The 27,980-nt window shown below is 40.0% G+C and overlaps 1 protein-coding gene across 2 annotated transcripts in view; it reads right to left on the bottom strand.

Moving 5' to 3' along the window:
- OTUD4 (OTU deubiquitinase 4) overlaps nt 1-27,521 on the bottom strand; it is a 41,411-nt gene extending 13,890 nt beyond the window's left edge. Inside the window, exons 1-13 of one of the 2 annotated variants that reach the window (XM_082611627.1) lie at nt 27,277-27,521; nt 23,039-23,122; nt 19,891-19,941; nt 14,456-14,502; nt 13,685-13,757; nt 12,469-12,550; nt 10,480-10,612; nt 7,949-8,006; nt 7,581-7,698; nt 7,422-7,486; nt 4,840-4,934; nt 3,677-3,777; nt 3,392-3,578 (exon numbers count right to left, since the gene is read on the bottom strand). In XM_082611627.1, coding sequence (XP_082467753.1) covers nt 3,392-3,578; nt 3,677-3,777; nt 4,840-4,934; nt 7,422-7,486; nt 7,581-7,698; nt 7,949-8,006; nt 10,480-10,612; nt 12,469-12,550; nt 13,685-13,757; nt 14,456-14,502; nt 19,891-19,941; nt 23,039-23,122; nt 27,277-27,435 — 1,253 coding nt within the window. In that variant the 5' untranslated portion in view covers nt 27,436-27,521. The remainder of the gene's footprint in view (nt 1-3,391; nt 3,579-3,676; nt 3,778-4,839; nt 4,935-7,421; nt 7,487-7,580; nt 7,699-7,948; nt 8,007-10,479; nt 10,613-12,468; nt 12,551-13,684; nt 13,758-14,455; nt 14,503-19,890; nt 19,942-23,038; nt 23,123-27,276) is intronic. The other variant, XM_082611626.1, reaches the window with a different exon arrangement.
- Between the last annotated feature and the right edge of the window lie 459 nt (nt 27,522-27,980).

The following is a 27,980-nucleotide window of genomic DNA, read 5'->3' as shown; positions in this document are numbered from 1 at the left end:
TCATTAAGATTGTGTGGAAATGGTGAGGTGTAATTAAAAATTTGAGAATATTTTTCACTCTCAAAAAAAAAAAAGACTGCTGTTACTTCAATAACTTTGGTCAAAGGAGACAAAAAATTCATGAATAGAGTCTAATAGCCTATAACATAACCTTAACATTTTTATATGAATTAAAATTATTATAGGCAATATGAATACTATTTCTATACTTTGTCTAATAGTTCCACAACAGTGGGAAATGAAAACCCAAAGCCAACAGAGAAGATATACTGAAGAGATGCAGCTCCCTAAAAAGAGTGGGAAGGACACAACTGATTCCACCTGATTCTCCTACCTCTGAAATAAAGAACAGCCATTTCATGTCCTCAGTCCCACTTAAAATCACACCCTAATTCCAATGGGGCACGTGTCAACCCCAGAGTTATTAGGGAAAAAGACGGGGAGCAAACCTGGACCCTCAATCTTAGACCAGTCCTTCTCAAACCCCAGTGGGCAAAGACTTCAGAGATGACTCAGCTAGTGCCAGGGTCTCCAGAAAGTCCACACTCCCTAACCTCCGCGCTCCATCACCCGAAGCCCACATCTCACCCTCACACACCAGAGAACCTTCCTATCTGAGCCTAGCGGGAGGGGAAATATTCAGCACGGACACGTCTATCATTTTCGGCACCTGCATAATGAAAGCATACATGGCAATCCTGCTTGGTTTTTGTTACACTTTGTTTTGTTTTCTCCAAAGGAAGAGACAATATCAATGAGAAAGAAATTTAAAAAGCGAGAGGTCATGAAGGTCTCACGCCCAACATCACTGCTCTTTTTATTCTATAATGAGAATTCCAAACTAATGTGTTAAATATTAGAAATGAAGTCAAGATAAATTCTAATGGACTTAAATCAACTGGAGTGTTAGCTATAAAATTCTAAATTTTGACTAGAATTTTTTAGAATCTTACTTTTAATATTCAACCATCAGCAGTCTCTAAATTTAACACACTAGTAAAATTCATTCTCACGCCCACAGGCTAGAAGGCTTACTAACTGCAAGTACAACTACGTTCGTACATAATCAATCACAGTGTCAAAATTCTCCAAAGCTACATTTATGTCTATGTTCTCTCCACTGCCTTCTGCCATCAAGTGTTTTATACACCAAGTAATAGGTAGCTAACACATAAACAAGAAAAGGACCACGTCCGTCTGATCATTCTAATTCCTAACAGACTGGACAAAACCCTAGAAACACACTGGATAAAAATTCAGTTTGTGGTAAACAAAAGTGTATTTAAATTAGTCATTTGGTAGTCTGTGTATGTTCTTTTTTTTAAATTTTAAGACATTAAAGAGTATCCTCTGTTCAAGAGAAAAAAAGGCTCTTCTAGTCTATTAAAATATGAGAACTTTATTTTTTTAAAAAATCTCATTTCTGTCCATGACCTTCCTATATTGACTTCACATTTTTAGGTTTCCAAAGCTAATATTCAAAGTAAGTTAGTCCTCTTAGGTACTTTGCCTGTAATGGGTAAGATACCACCAGATGCTAGTGGAGTCTGGTCAATGTCCACACATCAGATTTCAGCCACAACTAGGTGATTTAGTGACATAAGTGCTATCTGTTGGGGGAGGCTAACCCACCGTGGGCCCCAAATGCCCCTGCACACTGTTGCTGGGTGTGCCAAGAACACACGGCCCTGATTACCCTGTACCCAGGCCATTTCTCAGGGTTGTGTATCTAGTGACCACCCTTGAGGGATGAGGGAATTCTTTCTTATGATTGATTTTTAATCATCTGTTCTCATTAGAACTTTTGGATAACTGGATTATGAATACATATGTACTTTTTACGCACATATAAGCATCCCTTCAAGGATACACAAGAATCTGTTAACACTGGACGCCTCTGCAGAGGAAGCTAGACAACTGGGACAACAGGGATAGGAAGGAGAATTATCAGAACAAACCTTTCAGTGTTTTGGATTTTGAACAATATCAATTAATTTGCTATCCTGAACAGTTGGCTCAATTAAAAAGAAAACTGTAATGGATGTGAAATACTGGTATTTGTTATGAATTGAATTGCATCTCCCCAAAAAGATACGTTCAAGTCCTGACCCCTCGTATCTGTGCATGTGACTTTATAAATAGGGTCTCTGCAGAAGTAATCCCATTAAGATGGGACCATAGCGGAGCAGGGTGGGCCCTAAACCCACTGTAACTGGTTCCTTACTAGAAGAGACACAGACACCCAGGGAGGACACCACGTGATGATGCAGGCAGAGACTGGAGTGATACATCTACAAGCCAAGGAACGCGGAGGACTGGGGACAACACCAGAAGTAGGAGAGGCCTGGAACAGACCCTCCCCTAGAACCTTCAGAGAGGGCACGGCGCTACTGACACCTTGATTTCAGACTTGCAACCTTCAGGACTGTAAGAGAGTACACTGCCGCTGCTTTAAGCCAGTCCGTGGTACTATGCCACCACAGCCCCAGGAAACTACACAGTATTGGTATCATGTCAGCCTAAGAACCTGCAACTCTGTCTTAAAGATGTTACATAAACTGTCTTTAATGACAAAATGTTAAGTACGTTCCCAAGGAAGGGGAATGCCCAAATGCCAAAAAGAAAGAAACTAAAGACCAGAGCTTAGCAAGCACATAAGCAGATGCTGGAGCTGTTCAGATGATCGGGGAGATCAAGCTTGGATGGGGAAGGTGAGCCGCAAGCACCCACAGGAGACGTGGCCAAGTTCACAGGGAGAGGACAGCCTCCACTTAAGACACACCTTCTCAAATACAGCTCCTCCAAAGAATGTAAACTACTCTGTAACTACTACTCCAAGGAAGGGCAGATTAGGGAAGAATTTAAATCCACGGCACAGGAAACTATGACCCTGACGTTCATCTGCCTCTGAATATTCAGTCAGAATGCTGGCAATTCGTGATCACAGCAACCTGTTCAGTATTAGACACATTACAACAAACAATCCAAACTTGTCGGAACAAAGTAAGCTGACCATTTGGGTTGACTTAAGTTCCTAGGTAAAGGGGAACAGCCTCACCCTGCAAGGAATTCGGGCTGCAGTTCGGAATTCAGTATTTAACACATTTACAAGCTACCGGAAAACTCTTGAGGTGCCAGGTTACGATCTAAATCATTTGAAAAAAGTTATTCAGAAACAAAGATGTCTGACCCTACCACATTACTCTGATTTGTTTCAAGAGAGCTATACAGAACTGAAATCCTCACGTTATTCTATCAACGATACTTTTAATGTCACGCTGTAGACAAGTGTACGCACAAAAACTGTAACTTTTTAAAAGCATGTGACACAGAAAAGTAAAAGAGATGCTTCTCACTTAGTTTCTAGCTCTCCTGCCTTCGGGACGGTTACCTTGTGGCCTGTGTGGGTGTCCTGCTCAGACTTCTGTGCTCACTGGAGGGCTTCTGGGACTGCGGCGCTGCAGGGTGGCCGGGGGGCGCACGCTGCCTCAGCCCCGGGGGGTGCTGCAGGCGAGGTGGCAGCATGGGCGGGGCTTTTCCTGGCTTCGCCGGGGCCTTGGGTGCTCTGTACTCCGCGTCTGTGGCAAGAGCCAAACTGCCTCATCATCTTCCCATTATAGACACCCCCCAAGCACCGTCCCCTCCCCAGAGAAAGGGTAACCTGGCGTGCTCCTACCACAATGGAAATTCTGTCCGGAAGGAGGTTTTTTCATCTTCTTCCCTGCCACCGTGTTCCAGCTCTCCGAGGAAGGCGGTCTGAGGTTCTTCGGGGAGACTCTTTAAAAGGAAGAAGACTTGCAGTAATTTATCGTGCTCCTCCCCCCAAGACCATCCACTTAAGTATTCTGCATAAATATTTTACTTTCCATTTACCTAAGAATTCCCAGGTTTAGTTCTTATATTGAAAACACATTAAAGTACAAAGCATTCAGCAACCCAGATGTAACTCTAATCAAATAAGACAACGTAAATCAAAAGCACATTTTCTAACCTACAAGGACAGAAGACTAAAAGGCCGTAATCACAACCTAAGCAAAAGATTAGATAAAGAAGGGAAGACTATTACTCTGTGGGATGTGATGAAAGGACTGTAGCTAAGGACGGGGAAGCGAGGAGTCTTTCCTGTGTTAGAGACACACAGAGGCATCTATGTGTCTGTGAGCAACGGTGTGATGTCTGGGATTTGCTTTCAAATATTCTAATTCCACTCGCATCTTTTTTAAAGGGGTTAGGGAGAAGAGATTAGAAAAGACTGCCAAGCCTGCTGTTAGTTGTTAAAATAGGGTGATAGTTACATTGGGGTTCACTGGACTATCCTCCTCACATATGTGTATGTTTGATATTTTCCACAGTAAAGTTTAGGTGTGATTTACTACCTTTTCCTCTAATAAAGGCAGCAGCAACTGAAACAAAAGTTGCTCTAAGTAACACTGTATAATAGCAAGTATTTCACTCCTCCATCAGATAACCATTTACTGAAGACTGCACGCAAGGCAGCAATGAATGAAATTAGAAATGAATGTGGTCCCTGTCCTCCAAAGTCCCCACTTCACAGCTACAATACGGTTGATTTTCCAAATGGCCTTAGTGAAGAACACATTTAAACAGTAAGCAACAAAACAAATATTTTTTATTTAAAATACCTTAACACGGATAACACTAAATTTGAACTCAAACTATTTTTCTACAAGATCTACACAAATATATTTCTCTACACACAGGCAATACATTTAAATGAATTTGCAAATACACAGGGACATTTAGAAATGCTCATGATTATACATTAGGCTAAGTGGAAGAGACGGTGAATGAACACCTTAGCTGAAGAGCAGTACATACTTCTTTCCAAGTTCTTCGACCAAAACTGGCCCGTTCTCAGAGTGAACCCCTTGAAAGTCTGCATTAGAAAATTTTCCATTGTGATCCAACCTAACCTGTTGAACGATTCCGCAAAGAAAAATCAGTCACCTGATTCTTTCGCATCAACCATCAGTTTTTAAACTGTTATTTCATTTTCAACTAAAGAGAAAATGAACATACACAGTTAAAAACAAAACAAAGTTCAAAAGGTACACAATAATATTGCCTGTGACCTCCCAGACCTATGTACCTCCATCCAAAATACTTTTCTTTGTTTACTCTTCCAAGTTTTTTCTAAATTGTCTTGGTTCTGAAGGCAGGGCTGTGGCACCACACACACCAGGATTCCAGGCCCCGCTTTTCTACTTACCAGCAATATGACCTTGGGCAAGTGACTTATCTCATGCTCCAGTGTCCTCATATGTAAGATGGGGCTATTTATAGTACCTACATCATAGGACCCATGGAGGTGGGATGAGGTACACATGATATATATATAAAGGACACCAGCCTGCACACAGCAACCACTCAACAAAGGAGAACAACTATTATTAAAATCACTATTGTCTTCTCACTTTTCCAATATTTACAATATTGTCACATGTAAATGTGACCTTTTTCTCCCTAAAAACAGATCCGTCACCTCTTCTCTGACATACAATTGGTTATTACACAACAGCAAATCTTAACAGGACGATAAGCCTTCAGGTCTCCTCCTGCAGTCAAACGGCACACGCAGCACAGGGCGCCGCTAACCACTGCACTGGGAGCCTGAGGGACACAGCCCTGCGTGAAGCCACCTCCGCCTTTTTCATCAGTACAGTTGGCCCCCGGCATCCGCGGGGGACTGGTTCCAGAACCCCTGGATGCTCGACTCCCTTATGTAAAGTGGCACAGTACAGTCAGCCCTCCACACCCAGACGCAGAGGAACGGCCAACTGGGGATCAAAGTCCTCAAGCCGAGGTTTCGTCCTTCAGTCACAGCAGGACACTGCTTTTCCTCTCTTCCAGAGTTTAAGAATAAAAAATATTTTTCTGAAGTTAGTTTTTATTAGAAGTTTAAACTACATTCACAAGCTTGCGTGAGTAAATAAAAGTCACCTTTGAGTCACAGCAGTTTCCGTAATAAAATTTCAATTTAATTTTATCCAAGTGAAATAGTCAAGGGGTAGAAATAGAAAGTACTCTAAAAAGGAAAAAATTAAAACAAGTACCTGCTTTACCATCTACCTTATCAACAGCATCTGCTTTACAAAAGCAACCGAAATCTCAAAGCAAATATGCTTGACTTAAAATAACAAGTAACATAATTTTAGCGATGCAGCATAAAACAAGCAATCTTCTCTTCTCTACTGAGTGGGGTTAGGGAGGGAGGGAGTGCCCTAAGCCCTGGCTTTACTCTTCTCTTTTGTTCTGTTCCAAGTTCCCCAAATCTCTATAGTAAAAGATTCCCCAATTCTGTTGTGATTACGGCACATTTCTGACAATCGTGTAAGGAAGAACCTAAATGAATCATATCCTCTTCTTCCTCTCCTTTAAAAATACCCCCAAATCAGAACACTATTGAAAGTTCTTAAGGTAAAGTCTGTCACTGACCTCCAGAAATAATCCTGGTCCCCCAGACACTTTTCACAAACCACTTTATCACCAAGGAACAAGTGTTTCCTCCACAAGTCAAGAAGAAATGTGTGTCAATGGCTATTTTAACACAGTTTTAAAAAGGCAAAACTTTTTGATGAAGACCATTTTTGATGAAAATTACCTTCCAAATAGCAATTATTATTTTTGTGTGCGTGTTGTTTTTGTTTTAGAAAGAGTAATATTTTTTCATAAAGGTTTCTCCAGTCTTGGCATTATTAACACTTGGGACTAGACGATTCTTTGCTGGGGTGCCGTCCTGTGCGTTCTAGGACGTCTGGCACCATGCCTGGCCCCCACCCACTAGATACCAGTCACACCTTCCCTGCTATAACAATAAGAACGTCTGCAGACATTGCTAAATGGGAGGTAGGGGTGCAAAATCACTCCACGTAAGAAACACTGATCTAAGTGTTTCTTAGTGAAACACAACTTTCCCCCTTAACAATCAACAGTTTTAAGCCCAAAGCAGCAGCTTATTCAAAGTAAATGGCAAAAACTTCTCTTACTGTTCACTTTCTTATCTCAATCCAACAAAAAACTGTATTATCAGAATCTTCCAGGATGCCTTCCATAAACCAAATTGACCTATAATGTCAAGTTTGAATCAATTTCAATAAATTATTTGTCAACTGTAATGAAAATATCTAAAAATCTAAAACGTTACTGTTATTTCTTTGAAGCAAGTAATATCAAAGACTGAATTATTTTAAAGATCATGTGATGGGACGCCATGGTTTTAGATATATTTGACTTTGGTAATGTATTCAAAAGCTAAATATTTATAACTATTAAAATGTACACACAATATATTCTGAAATCCCAAATTAACAACACATCCAAACTTGAGCTGTTTTCTTGATTCCTATTACAATAAATAAGATTTCAAGTAAAATCTTCTCTTCCTCTGCATAATCACTTACTTGGCATTTGTCTCCAACTTCATACTGTAAGCCAGCAGCAATGGAATAATCATGTTTTTGTTGAGCTGTAAAGAATATCAGCATTATAGTAAGTTGACATAATCATTTTCAAGGGCCTCAAAGCAAATTTATGGAAAATACACAGATTTTTTAACTCACCTTGTTTAGACTTCAGCCAAATTTCATATTCCACATTTCTATAGACTGCTGGACTGAGTGACTTAAGAACCTTTCTAGACAAAGGAAGGCTAGGAGAGTTCCCATTGCTTTTCGGGTGCTAAATAAACAAAGTCAGGAAGTCCAATCAACAGAGAAATGCTTTTAAAACATGTTTGAGATATGTATAAGAGTAAAATCAAATGAAGAAGAAAACTTTAAAAATTTAAGAGGTCACCAAAAAATGTCTTACTAGTAGATGATCCTGACTCTATTGAAAATGTACCAGAAAAGAGAAAAAAAATTAAGACTATAAATTCATATACTTTCTTATATTGAAGAGGTAGTTAAAAACCATTAAATAAAAATACCTGATCACTTGACAAAGATTTAAATCCATTCACATCATTAACAGTGGTAGTTTTACTCCTACAAAGGAAGAAATACAGCGATCATTAGGAGCACAAAAATGTTTGCATGCAGTTAACTTGTTCTAATGTCATATGAAATCCCAGTTATATTCCAAAAAGGCAAACCTATATATATTCCAAGGAGCTCAAACAAGTTTTAGTATAACTGTGCATATATGTACATGTGTGTATGTGTGTATGTATACAGGTCAAAGATTTTTATCAGTAATTCTTACTGACTCGATCATCAAGAAGAGAGAAACAGAAATAAACTACGAAATTTGGGTTGGTAGAATAACTGAGTTCATAAAAGCATTTAATGTAAAAATTTCCTTTCAAAATATAGATGAGGCTCCATTAAACAAAATATTACTGCTACAGTCAGGTAAGAGTAGATGCCAACTAAATAAGCAATCAGTATGTTAAATGCTGCTAAGTGCTTTTGGGGGAAAAAAGGTAGGAAAAAATTAGTTTTGAGACCTAGGATCAAATAATAAAAAATGGGATGAAGGAAGATGTCTTTTTGAATAAAGAATTAAATGTGATGAGACAGCAAACCATACGGCTATTTAGTATTGCAAGCAGAAGGGATAGCAAGTGCAAAGACCCAGGGGTAGGCAAGAGGCTGGACAAGTTAACGGCAAGTTGAGTGGGGGATGAGGTGAGAGGCTACTGTACTCTTCTGTCGTATAATTCCTCCTCCTTAATAAACCAATCTCTAGTCTTTAGGACAATCTCCAAATCTATAACCCTTAAATGCAGCAACATTTAAGAGACCCCAAGTATTTAGAGTCTGGACTAAAAAAGCACCCTAATTTCTAATACTTCAGGATTGATCGATATGAATGTGAAAAGATCCAGGCACAGGAGCATAGTGCCTGGATATTACACACTATGCCTATCTATCTTGCCATGATTATGTAGCATTCTTCCCTAAATGAAGCTTGGTCCTCTCTAAGCCAGACATGACACAAGTAAAAGGAAATCCTAATAATGCAAGAAAAAATTAATTACGAAGGCTTCCATGTTCCAAGGGCTTCAATACTATAGTATAAAAAGGAAAACTGATCATTACGATGAGCACACCATCCCTGGGAAACTTCTCCAGCTTACTAGCCTCTACACCACACTTTGCCTACTTCACCTGCCAGCTGCCATCCCAGACCCAGCTGTTGCTAAAACTGCAGCAGCAACCAAAGGGCATCTGCTGGAAGTCCCCACACACCAAGTAAAGTTAATAAGCTACAACAAGCTAGTTATTCATTCTCCCTCAAAATTCCCCTATGCTCAATGACATGCCTTAATCATACTAGGCACCTGGAGAAAGGCATGCAGCAGAATTTCCATCTGTGCAAAGTTAATTAGTCTATTCTAGGATTAAATTTACAATGGGAGACCCAGATTTTAATCTGACATTTCTTTCTTATGTAAAAATGGTAGTCAACCAAATTTTCAATCAGGATCTCCAATTTAATTCAAGAAATGCTGGGAATTACAAATAGAGATATATTTAAGTGTTTAATAAAGAATTAGATATCCTGAGGCTTAATTTCATTTTTCTCTAGTTTCACAGTATGTGACGCCAAGAAGGGTACTTTCATACTCTCATACAAAAGGAATGATATACTTTTAGCTTCACCAAGAATGAAATAGGTCGGTTCTTATAAAATACAGAGTAAGCTGATAAAAACTAATTTACGTTGGATACTATACCTAGGAACTAGGCTGTGCATTCTACATGTTGTCTCATTTAATTCTTATAAATTCTCCACTTTAAAGAAATACTAATATATCCTCATTTTATACCTATAGAATTGAGGCTTCTCAGTGAATTTAAGTAACTTGCCCCAAGTTCAGTTAGTTGGCAGGAAGCCAGGAATGAAACCAGGTTAGGATGTCCACAGCCCAAGCTCTTAACCACTACCCTATATATCTTAAGTGAAAAAGAAAAATAAGCTGCAGACTCTAAGTTAAAAGGTGTTTATTCGCAACATAAACAAAGGCATTATCCAGAGCTGTTCACATACTTATACCCCAACTTGGGATTTTTATTATATAAAAAGAAAAGGAGGCGGCATTATCTAAGAAAGAAAACAATAAAAGAAAGTCAAGGAAATCAAAATGGCTGTTTTCATCACTGGATATGTAAGCAATTGACAGGTTAACCTTAAAATTTTAGAATATACACACATATAGGCAGGACCAAATCTATTTCAGAGGTATGTGCATCACGATTACACAGAAATAGATGCTTAGCAAAAATAAACAAAGAAACAAACAAAATCAACTTTCAAAAGAAACAGTCCTATAACAGAAATGAAATAAAATTAGTGGCAGGAAAAAAGAAACTTACTGCGTAAGTTTCTGTATTGCTGTATTTTAGGAATACCATAATACCTCAATATGTGAGGCTACTCCACGCAGAAACAGTTACTGAACTGTTTCTTTGTATGGCACTACAAGGGTATTTCAGGACTGAAATTCACTCTTACCTGCAACTGTCATCCTCTGAATCTGATATTTCACTGTTGTTTTCATCAGCTACTTCAGAGGTGTCTAGTCCCATCAAGATTTTACTAACATCAGTTTTAAATACCTTCTCATACAACAATTCATAAAGCAGAGCTGCAATTAACAAAAGAGAGATGTTACACAATATTAACTCACTTTACGTTTTAACATTAACATTGAGATTGCCCGGGCTTCCAATTCCTAACTAAATACCTGTAACACCTTATGAGCAATAACACAATTTAGTCAGAAAGTTACCTAGATAGAGAGAAACTAGATTTCTGTCTTTGCAGTTAATTAGTTCAAAAATCATTATATAATATACTGACATTTTTAAAACTAACACAAAAAGGTATCACAACTTTGAACCAAGTATGATAAAATTAAACGTGCACAGTGAGCAATGACTACATCCCACACTCTGTGCTAAGCCTTTACATACCACCTTCATATTTAATGCCAGCACAGTGAAGTGTTCTTATTCTAACTGTACACATGAAGAAACTGAGAACTAGAGATGTCACACCTAAAGAGGCTTGGATGGAAAACATAAGGAACATTAAGATTGCTAGAAAGAAGATAACTTTTCATGATGGACTAAAAAGAAACCATTGTAAAATGTATTCTCAGCAGCCACTGAAGCATATTTAGACAACTTCTTTGCTTTAAAAAAAGAAGAAAAAAAAAACAACTCCAGAAAACATAGAAATATATATGACCAAACATTCAAAACCTACACATGGGAATTCAGGACTCTCCCTTGGTTTAATTACAGTGAACCTTACCCAAACAAGTCCACGAAGAATTCATCGACAATGGTGCCCACCCCCTAAACGAGTCCCCAAGAGACCCCCTTTCTCACAGACCACCTTGCATCCATCCCAATATCATCCGAACCACAGGTTCTGAGAAGTACAGGAAAGGTAGGTGCCATGAGCTGTCCTTCCCAAAGCTGAAATGTCCAGATTTTGACTAGCTGGGAAGGCGGAGGACACAGCCCAGGACACAGACAGCTAGACTCCCATATCTCAAATAGATCAACTTAAAATTTTACATTACACATGTCTTTACTGGTCACCCCCAGCTAAAGAACAGAGGAAAAATGTCCATCACATGCCCAGCACCACTGCTTTGTATGAGTCATGTGCACTTTGTCATAAGAGATGATAAAGGAGATAAAGTAAGAAGGCAGGAAGGAGCTACCACAGCAGTAATGCTCAACTGGGGAAGGAAGGGGTATTTTATCCTCCCAGGAAATACCTGGCAAAATCCGGAGACATTTTTGGTTGTCACATGGGAGAGAGAGTGCTACTGGCATCTACAGAGTAGATACTACTAAACATCCTACAATGCACAAAACAAAGAATTATCCGGCCCAAAATATTAAGAGTGCCAAGGTCGGGCTTCCCTGGTGGCGCAGTGGTTGAGAATCCGCCTGCCGATGCAGGGGACACGGGTTCGTGCCCCGGTCCGGGAAGATCCCACATGCCGCGGAGCGGCTGGGCCCGTGAGCCATGGCTGCTGAGTCTGCGCATCCGGAGCCTGTGCTCCGCAATGGGAGAGGCCACAACAGTGAGAGGCCCGCGTACGGCAAAAAAAAAAAAAAGAGTGCCAAGGTCAAGAAACCCAGGTCTAGAACCAAATACGATCAAATACCTGATTTCCTCTGTCATTTAGATTTTCAAGCTATACACTAACAGCTTTAAAAACACATACAAATCCTTATTACTGAAATTAATTACTGCAAGAAAAAATAACTTTGTATTTATAAGCCAAACTCTAATCTATACTAGTGCCTTTTTTTTCCTACTGAAATAAGTTTTTATTAAAGTATTAACATTTTTGGTAACCTAAGGATCTCAGAAATATATTTTTACAATAAAACAGTGTATTTGCCCTGACTTGTTTGCATTAAGACTATAATGCTTAGGAAGAAAATTTCCTATATAAGCACAAGGGTGATTACTTACACTGACACATAGCAGAGCTCTCTTTATACTTTATCGGATAGACAATATCATAATGATTGCCATTTGAAAAACACAGTAATACCTGAAAGGGAAAAATAAAATACACTTTTTAGCCCTTCATATATGACATTTACATAATAACTTACATCTCTAATATCTCTGAATTACTAGTAAATAAATTTCCTAGTAGGAAGTGAATATTTTAGAAGTAACCTAAAGCTCCAATGTGGTCAACTATGATGCATCCATATGCTGAAATGTTACACAGCCAATGAATCAAAAGTTTGTAATAACTTGGGGAAATGCTTATGGGATCAAATCACACACAATATATGAAAACAACGTGATTTCAACCACCTAAAGATGAGGGTTAAAAGACTGTAAGAAAATATTCTAAAACCTTACTTTAATGATGCTTACCTCTAAGAAGCAGAATCAAAGGTAAATTTTTTCTGCTGTACAGTTTTAAGTACCTTCTAAATAGTCAATCACTTATGTGCATTGTATGTGTATATGTAAGTCTTATGTGTATTAGCTATGTGTATTAGCATAAGTCAATCACTTATGCTAAGAGAAATACACACTGATTTTGCTTAGATTACGTCATATTCCAAAAATTATACTGGAGAGGCCAGAGCCAAGCACCTTGGAAACGTGCAAGTCCTTATAAAGGTCTATTTCACTCAGTTCCCTGCCCCCTTACCACCATTTGCATGGTGATAAGACACTTCAACTTGGCCTGGATGATACCAAAACAAAGTTCTCTAATAATGAATCATGTTTTTGTCCCCTTTCTAGGTTTCACATCATTTTTCAGTTGTTACTGCTTTGTGACTAAATAATGGCACCTTAGCCAGTAAATTATCTTTACAATGGGAAATACATCACAATTACCAAAGTATTTGTGGATGCAATCGCAGAACCCATTTTCACAAGTTATTTTTCTATTTAATGTTTATATTGATGTAAAACAGTAATAGTCTAATTAATCACATACACTGGTATCTCAATTTTTTTCTCTAGTAAAATGTTATGATAGAGTTCAACATAGTGATTTGTGGGAAAAAACAAATACAAAATAATGTAACTCATGGATGATTAACAGGAACTTAAAAAAACTCAAAAAGTCACTTAAAAATTATAGCTTAGGCAGTCAAGACGGCAACTGAGTGGTTCTTTACTTAAATCCTTTAGAAACACTTAGAAAAATTCTTACCTTTTCAGGAAAATTATTTTCAGTTACTTGTGAAGGAGAAACATTTGGTTCCCGGTAAATTATAAAATCTTTCCTGAAAATAACATGTAGAAATTACTTCTGATGGAATATATTTCATGAATTGAGATTTAATCACTCATTCATTCATTCACTCAAGAGCCCAGTATACACCAAGCAATATTCTAGGCACTGGAAATAGAGCAGTGAACAAAAGATAGTAATGGAATAACTAAACTGTAACATACTTATATAAAAGTATCCTCATAAAAAAATAAAATTTTAAATATAATTTGCATATATGTAACTTCAGGTATAATTCTAAAAGTAGACCTCAAAAACAGAGGAATTGTGAAGGTGATATTTATAAGGACATTTCAAAAAGAAAAAAGAGAGCATTCACCTGCTCCGCTAATGGGCAAAAGTTGTAAAATTGACAGTAGTGTTTTGCCTTTGTTCTAGTGGCCATTCAACGCTACCAGCCTTCAGAGTAGGAAATCATTTCTCTAGAAGGCTGATTATAAGTGATATAGTTTATAGGCCTGGAAAAATTTTTAAATTCCATTCCAAAAATATCTGGAAAATTAAAATCTCTATACATTGATACCTAAATGTCAAAATCTAACTGATGCAATTAAAAAAGCAAAACATTAGAAGAGATGCTTTTACAACCAAGGCATAAAACTGCTTTGCTATTTTAACAACTTGACTACAATGGAACGTTAATTTCCCACTGACTTTATTTTTGTTTACCTACATTATTACAGTGCTCACCTGTACATAAGAGAAAGGGCACTTATTTCCACTTGTCCAACCCATTCCTGTATTGAACAAAAAAAGTTGGCACATAAACGTCTCCCACTTTTTACAATACCTTAATACATATCTTTATACGATATACCTAATTAGCTAGAAAAGCTCATTAATATTGTTAGTATTGTGAATACTATAAAAACATTTCTATAAAACAGGCTATAATAACATATACTAAAAAGCAGCCCAAGTTTCTGTCGCAAAAATCCTTAGTAACAGAGCTAGAATAAGAGTTCCTATTGATGTGGCAAGATGACGGAGTAGTATCTCTAAGTTGAGACCTTGTTAAGGCAAAGACTCTGCCCTCCAACCTAGCACCCAGAACAGAGCCTAGCACAGGATACGTGCCCAGAAAACGGGATGTGGACCCGAAGCAGAACTCAAGAATCAGGAAGGATGAAAAAGGGCAGGTCCCTTCCCTTCAGGAGGATGGAAGGTACCAAGAAAGCAGTGTCCCAGCCATCACTTTAACATGTGGTAGAAGTTCTAGTACTAAAGGAGTCGCTTTTAAGTCCTTAAGCTTTTCAGAAGGAAAGGGCCAGTATATATCAAAAATTTAAATATCCATATACTCTTTGACCCAGCAATTCAACTTGTATAAATCTATCCTAGGGAGTTCCCTGGCGGTCCAGTGGTTAAGACTCCGCGCTTCCACTGCAGGGGGCCACAGGTTCGATCCCTGGCCGAGGAACTAAGATCCTGCATGCTGTACGGTGCAGCCAAAAAGAAAAAAAAAAAAAAAATCTATCCTAAAGAAATATTTCATATGTCCACAAAAGTGTATATAAACAAAGATGTCCACTATAGCTATTTGTAATAGTTTAAAAAAATTTTTAAAGATAGCCCCAAGATTCCACTAATAGATAAGGAATAATTAAATAATTTTGTGGTTCATCTAAACTATGTATGGAAACATCATGCAATCATCAAAAGAATGATGAACTGACTTGGAAAGATCACTCAGACTATCATGTGTAAAAAGTAAGTTGGTGAAATAATCCTATTGTGCAAAACAAGAAATACATATATTCATAGAAAGAGGTCTGGAAGGATATACCTAAGTTGACAGTGGAGACAGGAAATTCAAGATGAGGGAAATGTAAAGATTTTCACTCTTCATTCTGTATTAAATCTTTCACCATGAGAATGTATTCCTAAACTACTTGTGAAATTAGTAAAGACTTAATACCAAGAGTTACTAAAAATAATGAGCTATGGTAAATGAATGCTGCTACTTTCTCCTTCAAAGAAAACAAATTTGAGATACGGAAAGATTTTAAGAGGATGGTTTGATCTCTCAGAAAAGAATCATCTTTCCCCCAAAGACTCTGCACTTCAATAGTTCTCAAAAGTTGGCTCTGTTTTTCAAAATGAAATGGGTGCCATATATTATAATAGACTTCTTAAAATAGGCCTCTGCCTAACAATCCCAGCTTCTCATAAACTGCTACAAAAGACACCCTCCGGTATAGAGGAAATCCTTCCCTGAAACCAGTCTGCTTAGATCATAAACACAGGCTATATCCACTTTATGCAGAATCCATAGATCCACTTTAGAAAATGGAAAATTATTCTACTAGTGTCAACAAAATACCACCTCTCAAATAATGTATCATTTTATAAATATTTAATCTTCAGAATAAATTCTGTTGTAGTCTGGTTAGGTACACATATCTATCATATGCGATATATGATGTATCTTCTTGTCTATCGTATCTTCTTCTCTAACCAGGGTCAATTTTTAATTATTAAAAAAAAAAAATCTATGTTCTATCAGTATCTTCTACCTTAAGGCCATAATTTTATTTACTCAGCACTCTGTATGATGTTTAATCTACTTCCTCACTGTGGGTAAGAGCACAGTGTGTCTACAAAATCTACTTTAACTAAAGAACTATACTATATCAAAAAAACGAATCTAAATGTTCTTAAATAGTCATCAAAGCAAACTTTTGTTCCTCAAAAGACACTATTAAGAACACTAAAAGACAAGATACAAACTGGAAGAAAATACTGCAGAATATATATCCAGTACAGAATTTACACTCAATATAAAGTACTCTTATAATTCAATAAAACCAACGTAATAAAAAAAAAGACAAAACCTATGAATAGACATTTCACCAACAAAGATATATGGATGGCAAATAAACACATGAAAAGATTCTCAACATTACTAGAGAAATGCAAGTTAAGATCACAATGAGACACCACTATACAACCACCAACACAGCTACAATTTAAAAGGCTGAGCATACTGAGTATTGAGGGAGATGCAGAGCAACTGGAATTCTCATATATTGCTAATGAGAAAGCAAAATGGCATAGCCACTTTGGAAAACAGATTGGCAATTTCTCATTAAGCTAAACATAAATTTACCATATGATCCAGCAATTCCACTCCCAGTAGTATTAATCCAAGAGAAAAGAAAACATATGCCCACAGAAAGACTTGCAAGCAAATATTCTTAGCAGCTTTAATCATAACAGCCGCAAACTGGAAAGAACTCAAATATCCATCAACTGGTAAACTGCTAAACAAACTGCAGTACATCCATACAGAGAATGACCACTCAGCAATAAAAAGGAACTACCGATACACACAACACGGATGAATCTCAAAATGTTTCCATTATGCTAAGTGAAAGAAGCCAGCCATATAAGACTATAAAGTATATCATTCCATTTTTTTTCGTCTAGAAAAGGCAAAACTTAATACATCAGTGGATATGGGGGAGGGGGGATTAAGTGCAGAGGGCATGAGAAACTTTGTGGAGTGATGCAAACGTCCTATACGATGTCTGTGGGCGGTCACACAACTGTATACATCTGTCAAATTTCATCAAATTATAAGCTTAAAAATGTATCGTATGTCAATTTCACCTACGTAAAGCTGACAAAAATACATTCTTGCAAAAAGTTTGAGGCATTTTTCAAAAAGTTCCACCGGTACTTTTAAGTAAAAGGAGAAAGATGCTTTCTCTGAGAATTGGATGAAGCAATGGAGTTTATCCATCAACTATATTTCTCTTTTCATTTCATACATTCCATAGATCAGGGAGAAAGAGAAACAAAGGAAGACATAAATATTTATTGCTAATAATGAAGAACAAACGACTGTCCTGTTTGGCAGGTACCCGAAACACCTGGAGGAGGTTTGACCAGATTGGGGAGGGGTGCCCTAAGGGTAACAAATCTGGCTGGCCAGCACCCTGGCAAGGAGACACCTGTCCCAAGTGCTCAAAACCGCAGCAACCTGCCCTCCCCCCTCCTGCAGACCCCCCCATCAGTCTCAATTCGGTTCACACCGCCTCATTTCCTCCCTTTGTCCCCTTCTCTCCACTCCCACTATGTCTCTGCTATCCTTTCTCGGACCCTCATAGCCCAAGAGCCTGAACTGCTGCACAAAGATTACTATAAAATGACACTGTGGGTTTTTTCTCATGAAAAATTAATAAACGGTCTTTGTTGTTTCCTTCATATTCTACAAAGGAAACAAAACTCACCAGTAGTACTACTACCTAGAGAGAACGGTTAACATTCTGGTGTTTAATCTTTCCTACCTGCTACATATAATGCGATACGGCTTTAACATGCACTCAACACACACAAACTGATCAATTAGGCACCCCAAACTGACAGGTAACCACGGGAAGTCCAAAAGCAACAAAATATGTAATTCTTGCCTTCAAAGAAGCTTATAAACTAAGAGGAAAAAAACTACAAACTTCAGGAAAATGAATTGTGCCCACTTTTGTGGGCAAAACTCAGTTTCAAAATCACGGAAATAAAAATGTAGTCTTGAGCAGATTTAGAGAAAAGATCTTCAGAGGGTATTTGTCACCAAAACTGGAGTAATACCATACTTACTTTCCTTTTTTTACACTTACTATAGTGTGCCCACTTCTCCGTGTATTAAACAATTTTTTCAAAACCACTGGAACTAGTCTTCCTGCCTCTGGTCTAATCCACCTCCGAACGACCTTTACACGAGATTCTTTCATCCATCCATCCATCCATCCAGTTAACAAAAACAGCAGGCACTATTCTCACTTCAAAGCAGTGAACAAAACATAGCTCACTTCCTGCCTCAAAAAACTTGAAAAACTTCCCAATGCCAGATTCCCAGGCCCCAGGCGCAGAGACTTTGATTTGGGTCTGGAATAGAGGCCAGGGATCTGCATTTTTCCTGATGCAATGGCCTGTAGGCAATGCTTTGAGAAATGCTGGCCTCAAGTATCAGCTCCAAGCTAATGAGGCTGGCAGTGATGCTCTCCCGTGAGCACACCACAGCCTGCCCTCGGACATTTCTCACCACCTCCCACCTTCGTGTGCTCCATGCTCCACACAAACCCAACTGCTTTCTTTATCTGTCTTGCGCACAATTTTCACTACTTGGAAATGCCCTGCACCCTAGGCATTTCTTATCCAGAAGCTCTTCAGAGTTCAAATGCCCTCTTACTCTCAAACTCCTGCTTTGCCTACCCAGCCAGGAATAAAACGGAATGCCTATAGCATCATACCTATACTTCTTTCGACACATGTACCTTCTCACTGGTATTAGATGTTCTTCCCTACTGTAGGGAAACTCCTGAGAACAGCATCCAAATGCCAGTTACCTCTGCCTCCCGGGTGCGTGGCCATTCTTGGCCCACAACAAGCACTCAAATTAGAGTTAGGGAATTGAAGGGAGACACCAAACATTGATCAAACACCTTATTCCTATGTTATTATTCCCTTTCCTCCCTATCTGACTCCTTCTCGTACCTTTTTCCTTTGCTAATGTCATTTTAAACTTAACAGTGATTACCTCTGGGGATGAGGGAACATTCTACATGGCGTGCCATTAACATTTGGATTTTTACACAAAGAACATTAGTTTTGACAGCAGAAAAAAAAAAAAAGAAAAATTCTTTTAACTTCAAAATGACTGAGGAAGTGCTGGCAATGGGACCTGGTGGGGAAGTGCTGTCCTTTTACTCCCAACGGTCTCTTCCTACTTCTCACACTGACCATTTTATGGGGAATGGAACCTCCATAAAAGAAACTGTCTTCTCAGTTGCCTAAGGAAGCAATCAAATATTGCCCTTGCCCTATCCACCAAGCCCCATACACATACTAACACAGCACCCTGGAAATCATCAGCACTGTTATTTTAGGTCTTTTATGCCATTATGACAGATAAAGAGAGCATGACTGTCTTTCGTGAGGCAAGAGTGCACAGTACACAGCTCCAACTGTCTTCCACTTAAATGCTGCATAAAACGTGCACCTAAGATAGTAAATGTTTATAAGGAAACCCCTCCATACACTGTAATATTAATCTCTCGTAATGAATTTTGAATAGATTATTTAACATATAAAAAACAGAAATACGTCAGAAGGTTACTGCATACCTGTGGATTTTCCAAACGTTTTAAATATTCTTCAAATGACCCTTCTATAAACTGCAAAAAGAGAAAAAAGTCTATTACAAATACATCGAAGCAAAAGTTAATCTCTTCACTGTGAATTACTGAATTTTTACACAAACCTTGGATACATCAGTAATACTAAAATATATATATTATATATACACACACGCACAGATAAAATCTAATTATGAAAATACATACATCATTAAGAAAACATCATAAACACACAAAAGAATTTAAAGAAGGAAACACTGTCCGGAAACATTTCCTGGACAGGATCTGGATGGGCACAGGGACAGCATCATAAGGAAGCGGTGGACAGCAAGCACCGTGTTGGGAAGACAGGAGCCATCTGGCCAGCAGGAGCAGGGCCACTCGGTGGGGTGAGTGCAGTGAGAGAGGAACTCAACTGCACACCTATTCACAGAGGGCCTGGGGCCCAGGCAGGACTATCAGACTTAGGGAGAAGACAGTTCAAGGTCCCAGCAGGTGACACTGTGAACAGAGAAATTACATGATAAAAGCAGCACTTAGGGCCTCCCTGGTGGCGCAGTGGTTGAGAGTCCGCCTGCCGATGCAGGGGATACGGGTTCGTGCCCCGGTCTGGGAGGATCCCATATGCCGCGGAGCGGCTGGGCCCGTGAGCCATGGCCGCTGAGCCTGTGCGTCCGGAGCCTGTGCTCCGCAACGGGAGAGGCCACAACAGTGAGAGGCCCGCGTACAGAAAAAAAAAAAAAAAAAAAAAAAAAAAAAAAAAAAAAAAAAGCAGCACTTAAAGACTAACCTGGTAATGGCCAATGCTTAGAAGATAATTAAACATAGATGCACTAGCTAAGAAATATTAGTCTACTAATAGATATGAATATTCATTCTCTCTTAGGTCAGTTATACTAAAAACAAGGACGAGAACTAATAATGCTAAAGATCTTTTGAAGAATCAACAAGATTTTTCTAATATGGCCTGCTTCATTGCTACTTTAACATATTAAAAAAAATGAGTTTATTCAAGCTATATAATAATGTTTTTTGCTTTTCTCATAGCAATTCCACTAATGTAACTGAAAGATCTAAAAAGACATTTGTCTGAAACACCAAATTCAATTTTATTTAAATTAGTCTCAGTTAATGTAACAAAGTGATACACTTAAAACCATTAAAATACACTCCCCGGTCTATAAAAATCTTTTAAAAGCCCATGGATTTTTTTAAGACGGAGATTAATTCCTTTATAGATTGTATACTGTCAGATTTCCAAAAGTATGCTAAGTTTCAACACAGACTCGTAATAAAATAGCCACATATTTCAAATATCCCACCAATCAGAGGCTACTGTTCTGTATTAGTTGATTATCTATAGACTTAAAAAAAATAAAACCACCCCACAGAACCATTTAAAGTTGCAAAAGACCTAAGCCGTGTTCTGACACAAGCCTGCATCCAATCTGAGATTCTACTTTCTAATCAGAAAGTATTCATCTAGGCCCCAACTAACCATGGTCAGTAAAAAGGCACACCCTTCTTCCCATGAGAGCCTTTTCCAATTCTGGCCAATAGAAGCTGTTAGAGGTATTCATTATAAGGAAAGCAAAACTTCCCCCCTTGGAACTTTCAACCTCGGATCACACCTCCTGAGACCGTACAGCTAAATAAATATATGCAAAGCACTTAAAACAATGCCTGCTGGCAGAGAGTAAATGCTCAACCAATGTTAGCAATTTCCACTGTTGTCAACAGTAGCCAGTAACAGTAATAACTAATTCACCTGTAATTTCTTCAAATAGTCCAGGACCACTCCACTCCCCTGCCCTCTTCTCTGCTATAATACTCTCTTATCTAGCCTCCACACTACCAGCTTTTTATTAATAAAACAAGTTTTCAAATCTCCTGATCAAGCAGGTATCTCTCCTTCCTGGAATATATTACTGTCCATCTTATAACATGGCACCCAGAAAAATGTCACCAGTAATAAAATTTTGCTTGAAAATAGGAACTCCAACCCAAGAACACATCTAAACAACTATTTACCTATTAAGTCTTGGAACTGAGTTATATGCAAAGTGTCAGTGTTCTTCTGGCAGTCAACGGGGGGGGAAATACCATTGAAAGTTGTCAGATGATAATTCTAGTCATAAAACCAATAACTAGTAAATCCTATAAGGCTTTCAATGTAAAATGAAAATAGGTCACTGTGGCATTATTTCACAGCCTACTACACACTACTGAGAAAATTACAGTAAGTTGATATTCTGTTAACTACTAATTAACTATACTACATTCTATTAACTACTAATCATTATTTACATAGTTACAATGTTCTGATAGGTAGTTCACAATGATGAACCCTGAAAATTAAAAATTTATAAATGCCTCCTGATAAAATCAAAGGCTCAACTCTAGCTATGCTCAGCATATTTCTTATACCCTAAGTGTGCAATTTTTACAACTCACATGGGGTCACCGATCACGGAAAACCGTTAACCACAACACCTCACTCCCTGATCACATCAGACAAAGCTCGCTCCTAATACGCAAGGGTCCTGCCTAGGTCAGCCTTCCAGCCTCCACAGCTCAGTGACCCATCCGACACAGAAGCTTTCTAAAAGTCTGAATAAATGAATACCACAAAATGGCCTTTAAAAAAAAAAATCACAGCTGTAACTGGATTTGAATTCAAAAAAGCAGGGTTTTTTTTAGTTTTTATTTATTTTGGGCTGCATTGGGTCTTTGTTGCTGTGCACGGGCTTTCTCTAGTTGCGGCGAGTGGGGGCTACTCTTCGTTGCGGTTTGCGGGCTTCTCATTGCGGTGGCTTTTCTTGTTGTGGAGCACGGGCTCTAGGCACGCGGGCTTCAGTAGTTGTGGCACGAGGGCTCAGTAGTTGTGGTGCACGGGCTTAGTTGCTCCGCGGCATGTGGGATCTTCCCGGACCAGGGCTCGAATCCGTGTCCCCTGCCTTGGCAGGCGGATTCTTAACTACTATGTCACCAGGGAAGCCCAGCAGTTCTTTTTTATAAGGGTTATTTTCAAAACCTGCATTAAGATCCAACCCTTGAAATTCCCATTAGACCCTTCTAAAGGCTAAAATGTAAATGTACGTCAACACACCATTACATGTTTAAAATTACAAATTACCGCTTCAAATTTCTCTCGGTTCTCTCGAAGATAATGAATACAGGCCATTCTGACTTCAACATGGCGAGACTGAGAGTGCAGCACCTGCAAAGGAAAGAGCAGCACACTATCAAGCGCTGTGTTAGAAGATTCAAGCTACGACCTAGTGCCTTCTTTCACACCCAGCGTAACCTCACAGCCAGCAGACATCAGTCTCCCTTTCCCTTTCTATCATTTCTAGCTCTTTATTCATTCCCACCTCTTCCACTAACCAGAGAGATGACACGACACATACAAACTGCAGTACTTAAGCCAGATGTCACTCTATAAAGAGCTTATTACCATTTCTCCTTTAAGTCACTGAAATTACTCCTTTGGGGAAATCTTTGCAAACTTAAGACACTTTCCTCTCCTGGCCAGCCCTCTACTGTAACTTTGCTCTTCACAAAGCAAGGCTAACAGAATTCCTGCAATGCAGTGCTTAGCCTCATCCTATGCTTGCTGCAAAAGAGAACAAACAGGAAACTTCAACAAAAATCGTCTTTGAGGCTTTATGCCCATAAGAGATAAATTTCTTTTTCCCGGTAATTTTGAACTATTTGCCTTATGTATAAATTTAAGTCCACCGTGGTTTCAGAAAAATTAAGGCACTCATTCTTAAATCCTTTAGCTGTCAGGCTTACATGATTCTTGAAAGAACATCCAGGGAGCAACACACACGATGCAAACGTGCCCCTGTGTGCTGTCATCCCAACAGCCTTGAAACTTGCTCTTTTGCCCAAAATCTTCAAGCACCACCTGAAATAAGTCATACTACAAAGATGATCCAAATCCTCCCACTTTGTAGCTTCTGTTTTCTTCTGTTAAACAACTAGGTCAACAAAAGAATAGCTTACTACCATGCTAAAAAGAGTAGATTATTTTTTTTCTATAACTAGGTGTCTCAAACGAAGGTGTTCCTGGCACTCTACAAGGTCAAGGTAGGAGAAAAAAAGCTGACATATAAAATAATCACATCTCAAACTACTGTCAAGGCCTCTTGAGAATTTCTATTATTATAAAGTAACTTTAAGAGTTATAGTTCCAACTAAGTGATTCTCCCTTATGTTCAGGGTGAGCAGAGAATTCAGGAAAAGGGAAGCTCCAGCTGCACATTCTACAGGTCACTGTGGGCAACAGCCAGGGCTCATTTATACCCACAGAACCAAAGGCACAACTGTTTAGACAGCTAGCAGGTCCCTGCACACTGAGACACACTGAAGATGCACTAGCTGAGGTGAGCAATGAAGTTGTCTTCAGCATACTAGCTGGTTTTCAGCTTAACAGAGCATGCCGACATTGTTGTCTTGGGTGCTACAAAAAAGCATCCTTACGTATTCTAAGCTTCCAGCACTGGAAGGACTACCCAAATAGTAGTAGATTTGAGTAGCAGAAAAAATAACCACCACACAATTTTTTTGCCAACTCAACAAATGACATTTAGCAACACTTCCTTCACAGAAGCTATGCTAGACACTATTATGAATCAACGTGTTAGTCTGAGTAAACCACAGTGTCATCCGATAAGGCTTTCCTGCCATCAGTAAAGTGGAGCTAGTCTTAAAGCCATTTACCTAGCAACAGGTGGCAGACATAAGTGAATAAAGCTTATTTTCCACCAAAAACAATGACAGGCATATCTCTTGTTTTTTCTCCTCTTTTAACAAAGATTTTATTAGCACATGAAATCTGAACCTGTTACTCAGAAGCAAAACTCTCAGCAACTTCTGATCAAGTGCAGGGGGTGTCGGGGCTTTACAAAGCCAAGCACTGTTAAGAGAAGCAAGGTTAAATGACAACTGTTTAAAAAGCATAATATTGTGCCAGTTCAAGGACACTCAGGAAGAATTCAAATGGTATGACAAATATCTCTGCAAATCATTATATACATGAAAATAAGCTAGAAATAGGAGGCTTTCCAATCTTTACTTAGGGCAGACGGTGATAAACACTGAGAAAGGCCGAGACACACTGCTTCTCCAAGTCCTCTAAGAGCGCCCTATTTTTAGCTCTAGGGCCACAGAGCTGATTCAGGTCAGGCCTCCTGTAGGCCCACGTCCAGAACTGTAAAAAGGGAAGGGCCTATCTAAATCAGGTAATTTGGAGGGAAAGACTCCTGCTAATTCAAGTCTCTCCCTCTCCATTCCCCCCACCAAAGGCCGCCATTTAGATTACTTACTGTGACTCCTTGTTAGAAATTATAATTATTTTGATATTATTGGAGAAATCGTTGGCAAAAAAGTAAATCCTCTGTACACATTTTTAAAGGGCAGCCTGAGGCTGCTGTTGCTGTCCTCCGCCTCCCCCTGCAACGCACACACTGCCTTTGGCCATGAAGGCTATTACCTTTGGTCCTTGTCTACTGAAGAACTGAGCTGCCCCCAAGAGTCACAGTATTAAGCTTTCTAAAAGCTCAGTATACTAAAAGTCAGAATCATCTAATTGGAAGGGATAGTCTCTTATGCCTAACTTAAATCCCATCACAATAAGATACAATAAAAATGTGTTAGCTGATGTTAGCAATGAGTTCTTAGTGTAACCAGCTAGCTCTTGCTCCTTTCTACTTAAAAATAGAGATTCTGTATAATCAAGTTTGCCAGTTATCTACAGCATGTAGTACTGAAACCAGACACACCTTTCTGCTTCAACATAAACTAGGATGTAGATAATCCAACTCCAAACAAGCACCGTACTTCCCTTATTTCTATTTGTTTCCACCTCCTTCCTTACCAAATTCTTGCTAGAGCTAACAATATGCATCAATAGGGACTGAATTCACTTCCACCTCTTCCTTCTGCTTCTGGAGGTGCTAAGGAGTCCAGGCAGGCTGAGTGGAGATCCAGGAAACTCACGAATGGGACAGACTGTTCACCTACTGATAGTAAAGCCTGGGATGTGTTTGTGTGAACATATCCCAAAGCAACATTAGAACATCCTAAAAATCTAAAAATAAGAGACATCTATTGAACTAAAAAAGAGCTCGATTTGGGAAGCTTTGAGAAGAATGTTTGAATGACAATGCCTGCGACAAACTGCAAAGGTTTGGACCTTTGCTAAATCCATTTCTTGTTTAAAAAAAAATGATGTTATGCTACTGTTGTGAAAACGAGGGCCTTTGGAAAATAAATGGCTGGCCTTTGCATATTGAAAAAAATACGAATAGACTGGTCTATAGATGTTAAGTAAAGCATTTACTCACAAATAGAAATTGTGAAAGCTACTTAGCATTCAAAAAAGGTGAGAGAAAGAGAAACAGAAAAACTCCAAAGGCGGGGAGGAGACGGGAGGGGTGGACCTTAGGCCAAAGGAAAGCAAACTGTGAACGGTAGGAAATACACACCAGGGCAGTAATGTGAAACTTTTGTCCAACTATTTCAACAGCTATTTTTCAATACAGGATGGGTTTTGCTGACTGCATACCTACCAACTACAGTATTATATAACAGGGAATAAGCTCTCTTACAAAAAAAAAAAGAAAAAAAATCAGAAACATCCTCCCAAGAACTGTGTTAGGAAGTGATTTTGACCATTAAGGGGGAAAAATTCGGCCAAGGGCCTGAAGAACTCCAGATATACCCTGCCTTCCTACTACCAACTCCAAAACAGACTTTTTTTAAAGTCAATTATTTTTAGTACACCTACACTGCCTTGCAGAGCATTAAAAAAAAAAAGAGTGGAATCTGCTCAAAGACAATTCTTTGCAAACATTCTACCTTTTCCAAAGTCTGGCTTTCCCAAACTGTTCATTTTCCCCCTTCTGATTCAGGCGGACATCGGCGGGCTTGGCTATCCCGCGTTCCAAAGTCCAGCAACAGGAAAAAAAAATCATGTTCCGCGAGTCAAGTCTGGTGCACCACCTCCTCTAGGAAACATTCGGTTTACTGGTGGGAACTCTGTGCTTATAAAACCAAGAGGAGGGGAAAAGAACATTTCTCCCTGTCGCCAGCCATCAAGCAAGGGTACAAGGCTCTCCGCAGGCCTCACGGGTTGGCCTCAACTCATTACCTCTTCGCCAGGAGGGACGACACCCAGATAATTTACAGGTTTTTAAGTTTCGATTTAGAGCTTCCAGACCCGGAGCAGCGTCCGGTTCCGGCGCGACAATGGGCCGCTGTGGCGACGCCGGGGCCACGCGCAGCCCGGGAGGTAGGCGGCCCGGCCCGCCCGCCGCTTCCCACCCGGCCCCGCCGCTTTCCCCCGCCCGGCCCCCGCCCCATTACCTGCTCCGCCACGGCCCGGAACAGGCACGACCCGTCCTTGGCGACCAGTTTCCGATACAAGCCCAGTTTCCGCAGATAGGCGTCCATGGGCGTCGCGTCCTCCCGGGGCGCCGCACCGCCCTGGTCGCCGCCGTCTGGGGCGCCGACGGCCGCCTCCATGTTGCCGGTCGCGCTGCAGGCCCGGCGCGGCGCGGGCTAGCCCCACATGGCCGCGCCGCCGGCTCCTCGACGCCCCGGCCTGGGGCGGGCGGCGGCTCGGGCTCGGGCTGGGCACGCGACGGCGGCTGCAGGCGGCGGCCCGAGGCAGCAGTCCGCGCGCATAGGGGAGCCCTGCCTAATGCATGGCCAGGCGCACGCGGCCACCTCCCGAGGGCCCACGCGCCCAGGGGCACCGGGGGGGAAATTCACGAAAACCCGAGAGCGAGGAGTCACTTCCCGGCGGCCTCGCCGCCCGGCTCAGAAACTGCGCCCGGGGGTCGCCGCCCCCACAAGTTTCCTTGTCCCGACCCGGCGGAGGCGAGGAAAGCCCCGCACCTGAGCGCGCGCAGAGCCGGCTCAGGTAAAGCGAGGCCTGCGGCCCAAACACCGGGAGCCGAGGAAGCCGAAAGAGAAAGACGCGGCCTTTCGTCTCCCCACCTCGCAGGAGGGCGCCGGAGGGGCGGGGAGCGGGCGGGGGCGCCCAGCGGAGGGCAGCACGCTCGCAG

This window comes from Mesoplodon mirus, assembly GCF_964341445.2.
Source record: "Mesoplodon mirus genome assembly, chromosome: 2".
Classification (NCBI taxonomy): Eukaryota; Metazoa; Chordata; class Mammalia; order Artiodactyla; family Ziphiidae; genus Mesoplodon; species Mesoplodon mirus.
The sequence above is the reverse complement of the archived record's forward strand: the minus strand, read 5'-3'. Positions and strand labels throughout refer to the sequence as shown.